General features: G+C 40.3%; 1 protein-coding gene across 1 annotated transcript; it reads right to left on the bottom strand.

The window, feature by feature from the left end:
- Nucleotides 1–2,392: 2,392 nt before the first annotated feature.
- On the bottom strand, nt 2,393–13,027 carry LOC111861575 (zinc carboxypeptidase). The gene is made up of 9 exons (XM_023846245.2): nt 12,874–13,027; nt 11,142–11,278; nt 9,870–9,945; nt 8,949–9,093; nt 8,437–8,597; nt 7,559–7,646; nt 7,158–7,360; nt 5,386–5,470; nt 2,393–2,911 (listed from the first exon to the last, which is right to left on the bottom strand). Exons 1-9 carry the CDS (start codon nt 13,015–13,017, stop codon nt 2,682–2,684), a joined length of 1,269 nt encoding a protein of 422 aa, XP_023702013.1. The 5' UTR covers nt 13,018–13,027; the 3' UTR covers nt 2,393–2,681.
- Nucleotides 13,028–18,411: the final 5,384 nt, after the last annotated feature.

The following is an 18,411-nucleotide window of genomic DNA, read 5'->3' as shown; positions in this document are numbered from 1 at the left end:
ATTGGATTGTATCATTCAATTAACCTTTCGTTCAGTTGTAATCCTTGTTTATGCTCTTCGTATACGTGCATATGGTAGCTTTCCAGTGCGTTCATCATTCTACCTTTATGCTGTGCCCGTAGCACACCGGGTGTCTGCTCCATGTCCTTACATTCGCGTCCTGTATTCTGTAGGTGCAGCGAAATTTTGGAGTTCTCCCTTTTATTTTTAATCTCCCTAATATATTCCTGGAAGGTCTCAGGTTCAAGTCCCGACGAGGTCTTTGGATTTTTTTCAGTTGATCTAATCGTTCCAGCTACACTATGGCCCTGGGTTCGACTCAGCCTCTAACAGAAATGAGTACCAGGAATTAATTAAATAATGTTCCTGGGTAGTAAAGAGCGGACGGGCGTAAGGCTGACAACCTTACCGCCATCTTTGAGCCGATTGTCTAGATAGTGTGGACCCTCAACGTCTCACAACCCTATGGGCCTTCACGGCCTGTTACAGGGATAGCTTTACTTTTTTACTTTTTTAATATATTCCTTGTATTGCGTTTTAAACGGTCGTCCTGAGACCAGACACGCAGTTTACGCTATACAGTTAAAGAATCAAAACCACATCCTAATTAGGCTAGAAAACATCCATCAGGCCGTAAGCAAAAGAGTAATCTCTACATTAAGCATATAGCGGTAGCTACAAAACAAAAAACAAACTCCGTGGTCTGTAGTCTGCAAGCGAACTATACCGACCGAGCGACCGCCGCTTGTCGGCGAAGTTAGTGTCAACTTGTGAGGATAGAAGGTCTCACGTGATTAGCACAACGGTTCCCAACGGCCGTTAATCTCGGTTTTCTAGACCGGAGACACTATTCCCTTGAAATAGCTCCTCAATTACCCTCACCAGGCTGAATGGACTCCGTTCCAGACCCACTACTTCTCAGAAAATCTGCTAGCGCCAGAAATCGAACCCGGGACCACTAGACCACAGAGGCGGTCATAGCGATAGCTAACACATCAAAATTAGTGACTCATGTTGCAATTTGCATTGTTCCAGATTCTTAAGCGTCGTATGTTTAACTGCTACTGGACACCCAGCAACAAGCCTAGCTCCAGACTCATTTACCATAGTTCACTCTAGGGTTACTCAATTTCATTCAATTTTATTCAGTCCACACACCAACTCCGTTTTTAGATGTACATTTTACCTATATTAATGCTGGCATCAAAACAAAAATCATTGCAAATATGGCCCATATGAGAAGCAACTAATAGGAGCACTTGTTAAGCTTGTATTCACCTGATGGTGACCAGATAATATGGTCGAAACATGTTGTGATTTTAATAAAATAAATTGAATGTTATGCATACTCTGTGTTGCGTTAGACTGAACATGATAGTTGATTGGTTTGATCACGCAACAAGATGCATTCCATAAAGATAATATAATTAACTCTGAACCGCGGACCTTCTCAGGAAACTAGTCAAGAATTTCCCCGACTTTTACGGAATCCAAAGAGTAATTCCCGTGTTCACAGGAGCCCACCACTGGACCCCATCTCGAACCGATGAATCCAGTCGATACATTGGTTCCTCGATATGCATTCTAATATCATCTTCCCACTCTCACCTACGTCTTTTAGATCTATCGACTAAAATTTCATAAACATTTCTGATCCGTCCCATGCATACTACATACCCAGTTATTTCATTCTTCCGACTTGATCGCGTGAATCATATTTGGTAAATTTCATTATTATTCAGTTTTCTCTAGCATCCTGATGTTTCCATCAATTCGGTCCAAATGTTCTTCTCAGCATCCTTTTGTAAGACACATCCAGTCTTGTGCTAGAGATCAAGTTTCACGTCATAAATTTAATAAGTAAAACTATAATTCTGTATGCCGGTCACGGTAGCCGAGCGGTCTAAGGCATGTACTGTCTTCGCTCGCTTGGAAACCGGGATCGTGGGTTCGAATCCCACTCAAGGCATGGATGTTTGTGTGCGTTTTCCTGTCTTTGTCTACAGGTAGAGGCCTTGCGACGAGCTCATCACTCGCCCAAGGAGTCCTACCGTCTGTGTAAGATCTAGGAAAACCGAAGTGAACGGAGTTCATGGAGGTAGGCCTAGGCCCAGTGGGGCTGTAGTGCCAAGGAAAAAATATAATACTGTATAATATAATCTTTACTCTTTTAGATAGGAGATTAAAGCTGTCATGATTGATAGATTTAGGCAATGCCAATTATCACTATAATCCTTTTATTCAGTGTAATTTCGCAAATGTGGGACCCAATTAAATTCTTCAAATAGCTTGTCAATATCAGTTTAGAAATGGAGAAGACGCTACAGGACAAGAGGTGAAGACGGTATAATGAGTAAAACAACAATTAATAATATATTTATTGATCCTTTGATTTCAGTACGTGGTTTCACATTATATTTTAACAATCTCAGACACAATTCATTCAATAATCAATGCGTTATTTTCCAGATAATTTTACGGAATGACATAAAATCCCTTATGCACTTGCGAAAGTCACAAAATTAATCTATGATATACAGCAACAAGAACTTATAGAGAAGTGGCTTAGGCCTAATTGTTTTTAACATATGCATTCTCAGATTATTTATCGTATAATTGAAATCGACTGATATTAATGTGACCCTTTGTACATGAATCAGAATTCCTTTCATCAGCGCAGTTTATGGCCTTGCGATGTCTTGAACTTCGTTGTTCTTGCTGCCACGGAGTCTCCCTTTCGCGTGCTGAAGAATGACAACGGCTGAGTTGAGTGTCTCCTCGGCAGTGTCGATGATTTGACTGGCTGGAAGCAGGAAGCCGTAACGTCCCGTGTCCCTGAGTTCCCATACGTAGGTGTAAGGAGTGTCGAGAACACCTCGCACCCAGTCGATACTTCCTCCGCTGGCCGGATCTAGAGATACAACATACACGAGGGGTTCGAAGATAGAGGGAGACTTTTTGTAACAAAATCTTATTTCTCACATATTTACAGGCCATCTGGCGGGACGCGAGGTATGGTAAGATGCATAATAGATATGGCTGTCACTAACAGACAGTGTGGTAGTAGTCTGATGACCACAATCTATAGAAAACTTTCGTTATAACAGACTAATGGTGAAGGGGGGGCAGGGTGTCTGTTATCAGCAGTGTCCACCATAACCGAGTGAAGGTGTATTCACAGAAGTACACCACAGGATACATAGTGAATACACGCAGTAAACACAGAAACAGAATGTGATTACATAAAGGTTATTTTTTTATTTTAAATAGATTTATAATCATAAAATCTCCTTTGTGGCTAGCGTCTCTAAAACTCCGCAATCGTACACAGCTATATATTGACCGTTACATCCAAAATCCATTTTATCCGGTCCTGTTATAACGAGGGTTTGCTGTATTATTCTGTGGCTCCCTTAACGCCAATAAGAGTTTCAGGTGCCCAAGCCAACAGAAAGTGACTTGTAAGCATAAAATGTGATTTGACAGCATCGAAAAAATAGACCCTATTAATAAAAGTCAATGCTATATACCTATATATAAAGCATATTTTTTACCATGTATGTTTGTAACAAAATTTACCCTCTTAAGATCAGAATTAATTCAGTATTTTAGTTATCGGCCCGAGTTTAGGCCCCCGAAAAACTTCACGGCTCCCTGGAGGAAGGCGGTTCTCCTTTTACAATAGGCCACTCCTCTTGCAGAGCTCAGAGTTCAAATCTCAACTAACCGACTCTGGTTACTGAACAGAGATACTCAAACTTCTGTAACTTGCACCCCACAGATATTTTCAAACACATCTCAGTCCCGTCGCGACAAAAATAAACCTCCCTTTTTTACAAGAAGTATATTTGAACAGTTATGTGCATTTCAGTATAGGCCTATATTAATCTTTAATAGAAGTTCTTGTTGCCGAGATCTTTCATTTGACCCAACCGACACAAAAACCTCATTGGCGATATGGGTCACACAGTTTTATGAACACTGCTATGAAATATGCAGAGAGTATTCTGAAAAAAGAAACCGAGGATAATGGTATGTACTCATTTTCTAGAGATATTCAGTTCGAATCTAAACGGATTATCGGTTATACTAACGTAGGTTTCCCAGTTGTGGGGTAGTACCTTGAAGCAAGTCTCGATTGTCTTCTTTCAGTTCCATATGGCGTGCCATTCAATAACATCTACCCATCTAATTCTAAATCATATGACAATGCAGACCCAAGGGTAACCTCATGCCACCTAAGAATCAGTAAGTTTGATAAAGGAGTAATGAGATTCCGAAATTAATATCATTGCATCCGGAAAAGAGTAATTTCTGCAGTCTAGACTCTTAAATTTCCTATCTGTCTGTAAGGGGATGAGCAAAATGACTTCCTTCTCTCACTCACTCATGCAGCTGAGCCTTTCTTGATAAGCTGCCAATTGTGCAGCATTTTATGGAACCTGAAGGTTCATTATCGTGTTCAAAAGAGTAATCTACTGGTCCCCATCCTGTGCCAGATCAATACAATCCATACCGTCCAATCTTATCCCTCTAAGACCCATTTTAATATTGTCCACGCACCTACGTCTTGGTCTTCCAAGTGGTCTCCTTCCTTCCGGCTTTCCCACCAATATTCTATATATATTCCTCCTCTCCCCCATTTGTGCTACATTCTCTGTCCATCTCATCCTCCTTGACTTGCTCATTCTATTTATACTTGGAGAAGAGTACAAGTTACGAAGTTCCTCATTATCTTTCTCTCATACACTTCTAAATATTTGTATTAAATTTACAAAATTACTGCTCACAGTTATGTAATAAATAGCTCTTCTGTAGTGCTATCTTTCAACAGATACAGGCACTGCATTTTGTATGCTACTTTTCTTCTAAGAAATATTGATCGTGTCAATCTGTGATGGTAGGAAGTCATGATACCAATTGCTGCTAAACTTTTCTACTTCTTAGTTAGCGACAGACACGTAGTGTTTGCCTGGCCGCGCCATAGCTCAAGCGGTTAGTCGCTGGCTTCCCACCGAGGGGGCCCGGGTTCGATCCCGGTTCTGGTCAAGTGGGATTTATGGTGGACAAAGTGGCACTGGGGCAGGTTTTCTCCGAGTACTTCGGTTTCCCCTGTCAATCTTCATTCCACCAATTGCTCCATAATCACCCTCACCTATCATCTGGGGCTGGTACAATAGGCCAGATGTGGCCGCAATACAAGGGACTTAGTCCCACCCCACTAGCAATAAAAAAATAGTGTTTGCTTAGGACGTCTACTGGAGGATTATTCAAATTACGTGCTAAGATTACATGTATGAAACAGTTACACTTGGCTGGATATAATTTTCAGTGAAAACGACGTGGTCTTGGAAAAAAAACAACTTATATTTAGCTTGCACTTACAAATTGCGTCATATATGGAGCCCACGTCGTAATGAGTCCCGTTGTTAAGAGCTAGCGCTGCAGCGGCATCCAAACCGACAGCCAACTGGAACAAAGGGAATTATATTGTCCAATTATAAGAGCATATCTATTGCTAGAGAAGTTAAAAAGGATTACTTCAGTTTCGTTTTATCTTTTATCTGCATTCTGTATGCTAGTCAGAATAAGCTTTCCAGTAACTTAGTGTTGTGGACCAATTCTCCATAATTAGAGGCCTCTACCTATATATCTGTCTGCCTGTCTGCCTCTCTGCCTGTCTACCTATCTATCTATCTATTTATCTATCTCTCTGTCTATCTATTTACGAGTATCTATCTATCTACAACCCTTGTGGACTTTGGCCGCTTTTTCAGTGTCTTAATATATACACAGTCGGTAGGACTCCTTTGACGGGGGAATAGCCCGTCGCATTGTCGCTACCTACACACAGAATAAAAGCACGCAGACATCTATACCTCGAGTTTGATTCGAACCCACGATCCCAGTGTTCGAATGGTCGAAGACGGTTTATGCTTCAGACCGCGCGACCAATGTAATCGACTAGGGCTAGAGGCCTCTAGTCTGATACAGAAGCAGCGTGGCATCAGGAAGAATTTCAGAAATAGACTCTAAGAGTAGAATTTAATGAAGGAAATCCTGGTGTTTGTTCAATGACCCACGCTGACTAAGACTGTGACAGCTGCTGATCAAGCAGTCTGAGGGATTAAAACAGTGGTGCAATAGGCCGCGGAGGCTTTTCATCCCTTTCGTGGACAGAGGTTCTGTTGGTCCGAGACAACTAGAAGCTGCGGCTGGGGTACTGGTTGCTGCCTGGATAACCGGAAGTCTGCAAGCATGACCCGGCGGTCTGAGAGGCGTTCCACGAAGTGATGCACTGAATTGTATGGCTAATTATCAGTCATCTGCACTGTTAAAATGAGCAAGTCTAGGCTGGCAGAGCCATGAAAACCGAGGTACGATCTAAGCGGAATTACTAGTAAGATCAGTTCTGAGTTCTGATTCTCGTATGGGCGCAAAATGGATTTAAGATACGATAGTAGGGGTGAAGTAGAGTAATGTAGTTTCTGGGTATAATATTCTGCATAGGCGTGGAGACCATTCTTAAGAAAGAGATTGTATTAAATATTGCCACGATTCCTGTGCAAAATTTTCAAAAGTTCCTACAGGTATCTAAACCTCATTCCATACTCATACCCGGTGTATGACCAAACCTGCCATGGTCGTTACCAGGGGATTAGATGTATACTTTTTGAGCAGCAAGAGGTGGCAGTATTTCTACAGATTGTGACGGGACAGAGAAAGTGTAAAGGGTAAAACTATCCCTGTGTTTAACTAATTAAGCACTACGCCATGAAGCACACGGGGGAGTTGATGTATATATCCAATTTCTCTTGACCTCGACAATAGATGGAGGTGAGTGGTCAGCTTTAAATCCCGACCACTTTACCCCCGAGGAAAGAGCCCCCGATAGCCGTTGGATAGGAAGCTGGGTGGGCCCCAGAGCCAGTCTGGACAACATGGAGTAGTGAAATTCTTGTCCCCACTGGGACTCGAACTCCGACCCCTCGGTCGTCCAGCCCGTGACCAGTCGCTATACCAACTGCGCTATCCCGGCTCCGCTAGGGAAAAGGTAGTCACTCAGTTTTTGAGGGGTTATAGTCGTTGTAAACTTGCTCAGAGAGTTGAAAGTTGAAAGTAGTTCTTTCCCCCATAGGAAATAAGACACAACTCACCAGCTCATCATAGTTGGATACATGCTCGTGCGTGTGGCCATAAGGAAACATGAGCAGTTGGCTGTAACTGTGGAAATCCAAATACCCGACAAGATTGTCTGAGATGTCGTCGAGGTATCTTCCCAGACTTCTGGTTTCTATTTCGGAGAAAGGAGATTCTCCGGCGTACGAATCAGAACATGGCGAGCTGCTGGCTCCGGCCTCTGTTCCGGAAACATAGAGTGTGTATAAAACTACAGAGTTCACATCCATAGTGAAATAATATAATGGATAATTAATTGTATTCATTTTAAAAAGACTATATAATATGTTTAAGAATATCAATACTAGTTCTCTGTTAAACATTTCATGGTCTAGCCTACATCTACAATTGAAAATCTGGGTATTCGTGTTGTTTTTACCCTTCCAATGGAAATCCCAGTTTCTGTTGGGATCCGCCCCGTAGCAAAGGTTGTTTGACAGACTGCGGGTCTTCCTCCATGTGCGGTCCTGCAACACTCAATGGATTCATTCTTTAGGGGAAAAATACGTAAATACGTAAATCAATAAAGAAAAAAGAATCATGCAAACAAGGAAGCAAGGAGAAGAGAGAAAAGGAGGAACGAAAGAAAGAAGAAGGCAGATACAAGAGAGAATGAAAGGAGAATCCTCAGTATTTCATAAAGATAATACATGTATTATCTGAACGTTTGTGACGATGGTACATTAATAATATTTTAATGATTTGTCTTAACTCTTGCAGATGATTTGTGTAACTTGTGCTGGTGCAGGTGTCCGGAGAAAAGGACTGGCTCTATCGATTGGGCTTAACTCTGTAGGTTTTACCTGAAGGCGGAGAGGGAGTGTATTCTCCGAAAATTATTTTAACAAGAACAGGACGATGGATAATATCCAGAAATATAATATTTGTAAAGATAATATTCTTTAACAATTTCCATGACCACTTATTTTACAACACACTTCGGATATAATACTTCCATGATTTGTCTCTTTGAAAATGCCATAATAATTAGATTTAACTATAGAGAGATGTCGGGACAGGTTTCTTTCAGTGATTTTTTTCGGAAATTAATTATGTTAAGTTTATAAAGCCGAGACTTTTAACTGAAATATGTTGTGAATATGAAGGCTGCAGTTTTAAGATTTTCAATCTCTGCTCATATTCACAGCTGAGAATAAAATTCTTAGGAATAAAAGTTTCATTTTCTAGTAAAAAACAAATCTCGAAGTAATTCGCTGATTTAAGTAGTTTTTTGGAAACAGAAGATGTGTTTCTTACCGTTGTATGCGTGTACACATAGCCGTCCGGGTTTACGACAGGGAAGACGTAATAGTCGAAGGACTGTACCAGGTCCTGCATCACTGGATCCTGACTAGTCAGCAGCTTGTTCAGAATGTATGTCACAGTGGCGGGACTGATCCACTCTCGGGCGTGGATTCCTGGACAACAGAATGTGTATGGTTATATCTCCCACTGCCTCAAACACAAAATTATGTTATGTCAACGTTCACAACATCATGGCACATGTAACGTTGCTACTTATTATTTCTTAGCTCTTTCACTCACATGCAACTGATTGAGATGACGTGGAAGTTTCTAGTAGGCCTGCCGTGATTCGACTGGCCCGTGTTTAGAGGCTGGTTATGGTAAGTGTAATTCATATATGCGTTAAGAGAGGCACAACAATGTACAATACTTCTGTTCATCGTAGTCCCCTTAACAAGTGTTTTCATTTTTAGCGTCTTCCGAAACAACATGATCGATTTGTGTTGTCAGATACAGAAACACACCTCCTTCCAAAACGACGCTAGGATTTCCTGCCCTGTGGGACACCTTCACGCCATGAATCTGTCGACCCTCATAGGATTCACCTCCAACAATTGGAGTCACGACCCCAGGGTAAGTTTCGTTCAGGAAATCAAGCCACGCGTAAATCTGTAATGTTGGATCATCACAGTTAAAAATATAAAAAACATAAAGACAGAAAAGGTTATGTTTATGAAAATTATGAAGTAAGATTAAATTACGCTATCAATTTGGTCAGCTACTCAAATATAAGCATTAAATTTGGTTTGGTTCATCCTAGTCCGTCACTGCATAACACAACGAGGCCCGAAACTGGACAATTCTTCAAACAAGGGAATGACGAGGCGGTAGACACTCATTTTCCTTTAAAGAGAGGCAGTATAAAGGACACGAACCAAATTAGTTCTAGATTGTAATAAATAGTTTTAAAACCATACTTGTAAGTATACTAATTACAATAATTTATAAATGTTTTAATAAATTCATGCCCATCGCAGTAATTGTTAGGGGATAGTATTTTATATTTATGACATTGTAATAGTAGTGTCTATATGTATGGATAATGATCAATGACATTGTAATAGTAGTTTCCGAATGTATTGATAATGTCCTTCTGAAGATGGTCGCTCTGACCGAAACAAGTAAAGGATAAAATATAAAAAAACACAAAATTCATCAATCACACTGGACGGCGTTAATAATCTTTTATAATAAGCATTAAACCTGAAACAAAGTTTTTCTCGGGTATTTATTTTATGCAAACCTAAAAATAAGCAGCCTTTGTACGTAAAACACATCCTACTTCCAAGTTTTTTGCATGCTGCAGGCAGCATCAGTCAAATGTTGTTTGCATGAGACTTGAAGCTGTGTTTACGTGTATTTAGCAATCAGATGGCAACACTTACTTCGTCCAGAGTGTAGTAGTCTGTCCAGCCAAAATCAACCGTCGGCCTTACTTTGGGGCGCTCCGTGTCGATGAGACTGAAAAAAACAAAAGAACTTTCAGTCTCAGCTAAGTTATTTACTGCGTGCCAAGTCAAAGACAGTGAGGATGTGCTGGCTGGAAGGGCATATCACACACTTTAGATCTGTAACCCTATGGAGTACTGGTGAAAAATGATTATCAGCAAAGAAAAAGAATTAAAACTTCCTCAATTAAGTAAGATTTGAGGCTTTCACGGCGGTGATNTTCCTCAATTAAATTCTTAGTGCAGAGAACAGTCAAATGATGGTTTCCAGTAATAAAAACATATTTGTGTTCCTAGTTTCAACGGACCAGGAGCCGGAATTGCACAGTCGGTATAGTGACTGGCTATGGGTTGGGCGATGGGGAGGGCTGCAGTTCGAGTCCCGGTTGGATCAAGAATTTTCTCCTGTCCACGTAATTCAGACGTGCTCTGGGGTCCACCTAACCTCCTGTCCAATGGGTACCGGGAGCTCTATTCTTGTAGGTAAAGAGGCCGGGGCGTGAAGCTGACCACTCACCTCCAACTAGTACCGATATTACGAAAACATGGAGCTACACAACCACTCCCCCACGCGTAGTGTTTGATTAGTTAAGCAGAGGGTCAACTTTATCTTTATTTTCAGTGGACCACTGCCATTTCCGAAAACTGTCCAGCTCCACTCGTGTCAACGATTTGAAAGACCGAGAGAATGACGGGAAAACAAAATGAAAACCACTGAGTAAATTAAAGAAGACTAAAGAGCAACACCCAACTTTGTAATCGACACTCATTCTACGTACGTATGAAATAATAGTCTGCTGAGACAGTGAAGCAAGTTCATAGAGTTGGTGGGAGCTGAACGGAGTGTCAATACAAACCGCCACTAATTCTGACTTTGATTCCGAAGCATTCCGAAGCAACGCCGAGTTGTGCCTGTCTTCCTGACGAATTTTGTGACATTCTATTTCTGTTATCTGGTATGATACCCAACGTAAACTGATGTCCAGACTGCGTAGCTATTGCATAAATTAACACCGTATTACGAGGGCCCAAATGGCATTAAATTATTACCAGGTTTCAAGCAAATCGATTAGTGTTTGTAATAAGTCACCCATAGACAGGAAGGAAATACGTGCGAAGCGATGAAGAAGGTTGAGGTCTCAAAACGGTTACAGTTAAGCTAAGGTGACTGGTGACAAATTTATGAAGCAAAAGTTATGTTCTACTTACTGCTGTACGTTGCCGATATAAACTTCGGATTTTAGATTGATGCTTGCCAAAATGTCGTTGAATCGTGGCAGCATATGGGGTGGTATCATGATGTCAACGGCTTTCTGGATTCGGCTTGGACCCACCCAGAAACTCAGCTGGAGTTAAGAAATTACACATCGGTTAGGAGTGGGATTTTGTAATAACGTAAATTTAGTCAGGTTGCTCACAACTGCGGAGTTATTAAGTTATCTAACAACACTGTTTCAGCTGAAGACGTTATAATGCCGAATTATTTGGTAAAATGATTATGAATGGTAAATAGGTAAGGATTTTAACGAAGGCGAGTCTTGCATTCCTCTGGAAAGACTGAGGAGAAATTACGAAAGTTTCAAATATTTTTTAGTTTGATATAAATTCTAACCTTATATTTCATAAATACACAAATATACAGAATTATTGTTACACCAATCTGATTGGTTAGTATAAAATTGGATTACAAAGATAGTATTATAACGTGATTATTACCTCAAGTATTTCTATATTGAATTTAAATTAGTTACTATAGGATTCTGACGATGGTGTATAACACACAGAGATATTGGGTTTTCGGACTTTATCCATCGTCCTGGTTTTTAAGATAACTAAGACGTTTCGGACCCAACAGAATAGGTGTTTTTCCCTCACATGAGGACTGAAACAGATCCAGTTTCCGAAACGTCGTGCTTTTTTTAGTTATCTTAAAAACCAGGACGATGGATAAAGTCCTTAAACCCAATATCTCTGTGTGTGAAGCACCACGCCACAGAGACGTATGCTGCAGTTCTGACATTCTTAACCTCGGCACTAGACAGGCTCAAATCATCAGTTTCTTGCTCCAGTCACTTTATGACGGAGATGTAGCCCTCGTTGCATATTGGACAGGGGGCTGAACAGACTTCAGAGACTGTCGAGATGCCGTGGTGCGTGGCATAATCCTTGTGCCTGTAGGGAATCAAACTCGTTCATACCGCCACACCCAATTCGCCATAGGCTATCTTCGAGTTATTATGACTCTAACTAGTGGGCTCAAGACCTGGAGAGAGGTTAAGGCATTGGCAAACCAGAGGGAAAGATGGAGAAATTTCACAGCAGCTCTATGTTCCGCTCGGAACTAAAGAAATTAAGTCAAGTAAGTCATATTGCGACATACATGTCTAGGTGCTCGCGTTCTGCAGAGAATGTCTGGAGTGCGAGCCCAGTTATGTCTATAGTGCGTTTTCAAACAAGCTTTGCTCGTCTCTCACCTCTGAAAACAGTCAGATCTCTGTTACTAAGAGGAATATCAGGCCTCAAATGTAATTCGAATCATCCTTTACGCTGTAGATTCCCTCTGTCGGCTTTATCATATTCACAGTGAAAATAACATCAGGGGTGGAGTGTGGGGAACCGTGGTTATGACTGGCGTTAGAAGCAACAAGAACACAAGCGAAATGAGCCTCAATACAAAATTGAAATAAAACTATTGTGCATCTATATGACAGTAATTTAGTGACAGTGATTAGGTCAATATTTAGTTTATAATAATGCCTAATTTTATTTCTTATTTTAATGAGCCTTGTAATTACTCTATGTCTTATAATGGATATTGTTCCGTAAACATGGAAACCCAATTTCCATGTAGAGGAAAGTATCTTATATTTGTGAATAAATTTATGTTCACAATTTTCCTGGTATTCCCAATAAACACACCCTCCTAATAGAGTATACGTACGCCATTTGGGTCGTCTTCCAGATCCTTGAGAATATTAAGTTGTTCCTGGTTTTCAGGCACCACGCGATGCACCTGGTAGTTGTCAAAGGTGGCTCTGTTTGCAAACGCAGTCGTCAGGATCAGAAGGCACAGGAATCTCAACATCTTCGTGACAGCTTATGGAAAATAAGAGAGTCAGGTTCTGTTATCTGTCTCCTCTCGCGTGTCTGATATTAATATTTGGGCCGTAGATCATATGAACTTCTTCGTCGCAATTTCTAAACGTGATAGGACACTGAAATGAGACTGTGTGAGGTATGTACCTAACTTACTTCCACTGTGCAGTCTTCCTTCAAAACTCGATTGTTATTGAAGTGATTAAGAAATTCTCACTTTTCATATGACCTGAAATTTCTTCACGGGGTTCAAAAAACAGTTTATATCGCGTTCCAGTTGCGTTCATTCCACATTACATTTCCCAATATTCGTTTTAATACTAGCCTGTCACATGATCATGTCTTCTAAGTAATCTCCCTTTCTTACGGGATTTCCGAAAAAAAAACTGTAAGCATTTCTCGTTTCCCCCCTATTTTAGTATCACTGCCTTTTCATCTCATCCTCGTATTTCTGTGAAAATTGGATGCAATTATGCGTGCGAATTGTCTTAGAACTCTCCGAAGACTCGCCTATTAAAGCGATACAGTTATTACGACAGGTGCACGCAGTGGCATAGTCGGTTGAGGCACTATGCTACAAGTCGGAAGGTCGAGGTTTCGATTCCCGATGAGGTCGCTAGATTTTTCAATTGACCTAATGCTTCCAGCCGCTCTATGGCCCTGGAGTCGACTCAGCCTCTAATATAAATGAGTACCAGAAATCTTCCTGTGGAGTAAAAGGCGGCCGGCGTGTAAGGCTGGCAACTTCACCGTCATCTGTAAGCTGATTGTCTACAAAATATGGGAGCCTCGACGTCTCACAAACCTATGGGTCTTCATAGCCTGCTATAGGGACAGCTTTACTTCTTTTTTTAATTATTGCGGCAGAGTTTTAAATAGGGTTGAATCTTTGTTCTCATCTTATTCTTTAATTAAATTCGTATAAGGCCTATTTAATTTTTTTTTTTTTTTAATTTTAGTATCCGCGGGTTAATTTTAGCTGTCGCATTTTGTGATACGGAAAGGGAAGTAACCTTATCTCGGAAGAAAAGTGGGGGTTCCCCTTAACCATACATACATATATACACTGGATCATGCAGTATTATATTTTGTCTATAATCGTTGGTAATAATATAAGCATTAAATTTAATTAAAGTTCCTCTTCCAGAGGGAAGTTCTTTTTTTTTCATACAGAGGGACGAACGTGGTGAAGGTATAGGCAGGTCATGTGGGATCTGTGGTGGGCAGAGTTACACTTGGGCAGCTTTTCTTCAAGTGCTTCTGTTTCCAAATTTTCATTGTCCCGATTACTCAAAATTCATTAATCATTTTATTCTACTCCGTTCAATTGTCTCGATACTGAGGGCGTCGCCAATTAAACCGACTTTAAAAGCAAAGAGTATCGTTCGACGTTGCCAGAGAGATGCAGCATTATGGAAATTTCGCACATCTTGCAGTGGGCTGAGCAATTAGAAAGTCTGAAGACAGAAATTACTTAAATACAACTGAGTTAGCTGTGAAAGTAACCTTAAAAAAGTCTGATTTTCTTCAGAATATTTCCAAATTCTCTCGTTAATTCCGGGCTGAACAAATTAAAACAGATCATGCTTACCTGATCAAAGACACTGAAATAATAAAGATATCTGATTGATAGCCTCTTTATAGACGCTAAAAATACTTAAGACTTATTTATTTCGCAATCTATTTTGTATAGGAAACACTCGAGTAGCAGGTTATCAGTGAAGTTGGCCTAATGACAACTTCTCGATGTGGTATTGTTGTATAAGGTGTCTAATTAATCATCCAGATAAGAATCTTTTGTCATATGGAACTCGTACACAGACACAAACATAACATACACTCATACAATCTTAATCTTAATTTCATGCATCCTGCTGTGCTAAAATATACAACTCTTTAATGAACCGTCACAACACAACAAATAGTAAAACATCAAAGTCAGCGTTCAGCTGTGGCTTTGCTACATGTTTCGGCCACTATCGGCCATCATCAGGCAAATACATATCAACAAATCTACCATTTAACTGCAATCATAAAATGGATATAACACTATTAATCGTACAAATTTAAAAATGCTTATGTAAAAAATACAAAAGTTCAGATTATATAAAAATTAAAAATTGGAAGTATTATAACAAGATAAAATATTAATGATGTTTTCAAAAACATTGAATCAGTCGTTGGATATACTTTGTGTGCGTTTCCATAGACAATAGGGAAATTCGATATTACTTTATATAGAAGATTTTAAGAGAGGCCCATGGTGTAGCAATTAATGAATTGTGTAATGCTGCCTCGTCATTAAGAAGAATTGTCCGTATTGCATGGAAAGCAAACAACGAGAGCCGTCTGTCATTCATCGACAGGTTCAACAAAGCTAGTCTCAGCTGGACCTCAGCCTCAGCAGAGCCCTCAGTTCCCCCCAGAAGAGACAGCATCTTGATCAGTTTCTCCTGATGGTCAGAAATGTCTTATAGATTGACAGCCTGTTCACCACCATCGAAAGGCTTCATTCAGTTTTACTTCCTGAGGTCCATCATGAAAGCTCTCGAGAGCTAACGGCTACTTCCTCTCGGCAGCAGGGGCCAGCAACTTAAACCTCCGGTGCGAGAGGGAGATCTCTTGGATTGCTGACAGTGGAAAGCCTAGAGCCACCCACTGCCATTCACTGGCAGGGACAGCCGATCCCCTACCGGTGGGCCTAGCTGGACTAGTAACCGGGTTATAGTCGAGGCCCATTTCTTATCTGGTTTGTCCGGTTCTTCTTCTTGATAATCAGGCTCTTCACTCCTATCAAGAAATTTCTTGATAATTCTGTCTGCGACATTCATTCTCTGCATAAAAATAAATTCATTCCAATGGTCTAGTACCTTAATGTAGTGGGGAGATCAGGGTGTCCTGATTACCTGGAGAGATATGCTAGTGGGAGAGTAAGCTTCTGATAGGGTCACCCATGCTAGATAGGAGGAAAGCTAGGGGCCAGATTGAAGATAACCTCTGGTTCTCCAGGCTGGGAATTGTATGTGAAGCTAACAACCTCTCATCCTAAAATAATATTTGTCAAGAAACTAACGACTGATGCCAAACGAGAAAAGAGTGGGCATCTGGCATAAAGGAGGCCGACGTTCTAAAAGGACTGTCGAGTCAAGGGAAAAGCGACTAATTATAATCATGTAATACTTATTCTTGTATTTTGTTAAATATATGTAATATCAAAAAATATTTCAAATATAAATAATAGATAAATAAGATCTACAAGTTTGTGATGATGGTAAATTGTTACAATTAATATGTTGCTGGACATTATCCATCATCTTGTCTGTTCTAAAAAAAACCGTCTAGTTTCTATTAAAAAACACAACGTTTCGGGAACTGGAATCTGTCCCCGTCTTCAGGTAAAACCTACTCAGTTGGGTCCAATAGACAGAGCTAGCCCCTATCTCCGGACAACTATGCCAGTTTCAGAAGGGGTTCATAAAACAAGCACAACATAATCCATCTGTGAGAGCTAAGAGATATTGAAGCTATCATAATTATGATAGCTCAAATTATAATTTGAGGCTTAACACCAGAGAAATATCTAGAATGAAATCATACCGGGAGAGAAGCAATACTCCTTGTGGTACACAAGCACAACATAATCATCTGTGAGAGCTAATAAATAATAGATCTTATTGGAACTCTATCCGTTATACTATAATACTTATTTGTAAGATTTTTTTATTGCTAGAGGGGTGGGACTAAGCCCCTTGTACTGCGTCCACTTCGTGCCTATTGTACCAGCCCCAGATGACAGGTGAGGGTTTGTGGAGCAATTGGTGGAATGAAGATTGGCAGGGGAAACCGAAGTACTCGGAGAAAACCTGCCCCAGCGCCACTTTGTCCACCACAAATCCCACTTGTCCAGACCTGGGATCGAACTCGGGCCGCCGCGGTGGGAAGCCAGCGACTAACCGCTTGAGCTATGGCGAGGCCTATTTGTAAGTTAAGTCATTTTTAAAGCATTGACGAACTTTGTTTGATCTTAGGCCTACTCACGTGTAGATTACTTATTTTTATATTAGACCGATACGAATCTCTTTCAATATTTTTAGCAACTTTAGCGTTAAACCTCATTAAGGCCCGTCAGAATATCAGTTCTGGAGATAAAGTATGCAGACAGACGAACAAACATGACTTACGGGGAAGCATAAATTTTGATTTGCCTCTTCTACTCTGAGAGTTTTGTCCCTACGATCACGCCGTCTTCGTGGGCGTTGCAGTGTAGTGGTTAACACCTTTGCGTCGCATTCAGGAGCGGAGTTCGAAGCTCAACTATCGCACTGTATGCCATACTTCAGGATTTTTCCTTCAGTTCCTGCAGGCCAGGGCTGGAATAGTACTTTGAAAACGTCAAGGCTATGTTGTTATTATTGTTATTATTATTATTATTATTATTATTATTATAATTATTATTATTATTAACACTTGTTCTGTCTTCAGAGAAATAAATAACCATTAAGTTATCTATAATTTCAACGTCTTATCTTAATATTTATAAAACCAAGGTCAATAGTACAGATTCTTTCAGCCTACCGCCACTTTTATACATGGGCACGCAAGTTGGCGGTACTGTCATGTCCGCATGCCCGTCCGCCTGATATTTTTATCAAGCAACTGATGAATTGTAAAATCTGAGGTTTTCACGGCGGTGGCTATGAAAGACTGTGAGCACCTGCTCGCGTTGGTTCCTCGCACGCGGATTTTCTTCTTTTTTCTTCTACCCTGAAGATAGAGGCGATACGTTCCTCTGAAACGTCAGTTAACACAATATCTACACGGCGCCACATCCTATAAAACTGCTTTCTTCAACTGATGAACTGTTTCTTCAGCTGATACGAATGTTTACGAAATTAGAAAGCACATAGTTTGTTCGGTATCTCTGACACGTCATATAACATTTGAGAAACATATCCCCCTAGAAATTTCCACTGTCGTCATATTTCTATTACGACGGCAGGAAATAAAGGCGTACGAATGTTAGGTGACACTAAATAGGAAATTGCTTATACTCAGTATAATAAAAATATATCCATCGATTCAAAAATCGTTAGAAAGTGGACACATACGGGTTATTACAACTCTAATAACCATATTCCTGTCTTTGCTTATAAAGAAAGAAATGCGGGTTAAGAAAGTAGTTCAGTCTGCTATCGCCCTAGCTGTATGAGTGTGTGATACTCACCATGCTATGTATTCAAAATACAATGGACGATGCAATAAAATTACAGTTTACATGAGATGCAGACTCTTCAGATAACCGAATTTGAAATTTTGTCTAGTTTTAGCTCTAAAGTAAATATCTATCAATACTTTTATATATTATTTGACACAATATCACTAA

The sequence above is a fragment of the Cryptotermes secundus genome, unplaced genomic scaffold (assembly GCF_002891405.2).
Source record: "Cryptotermes secundus unplaced genomic scaffold, Csec_1.0 scaffold2113, whole genome shotgun sequence".
Taxonomy (NCBI): Eukaryota; Metazoa; Arthropoda; class Insecta; order Blattodea; family Kalotermitidae; genus Cryptotermes; species Cryptotermes secundus.
Note: the sequence above shows the minus strand (reverse complement) of the source record. Positions and strands in the feature narration are given on the sequence as shown.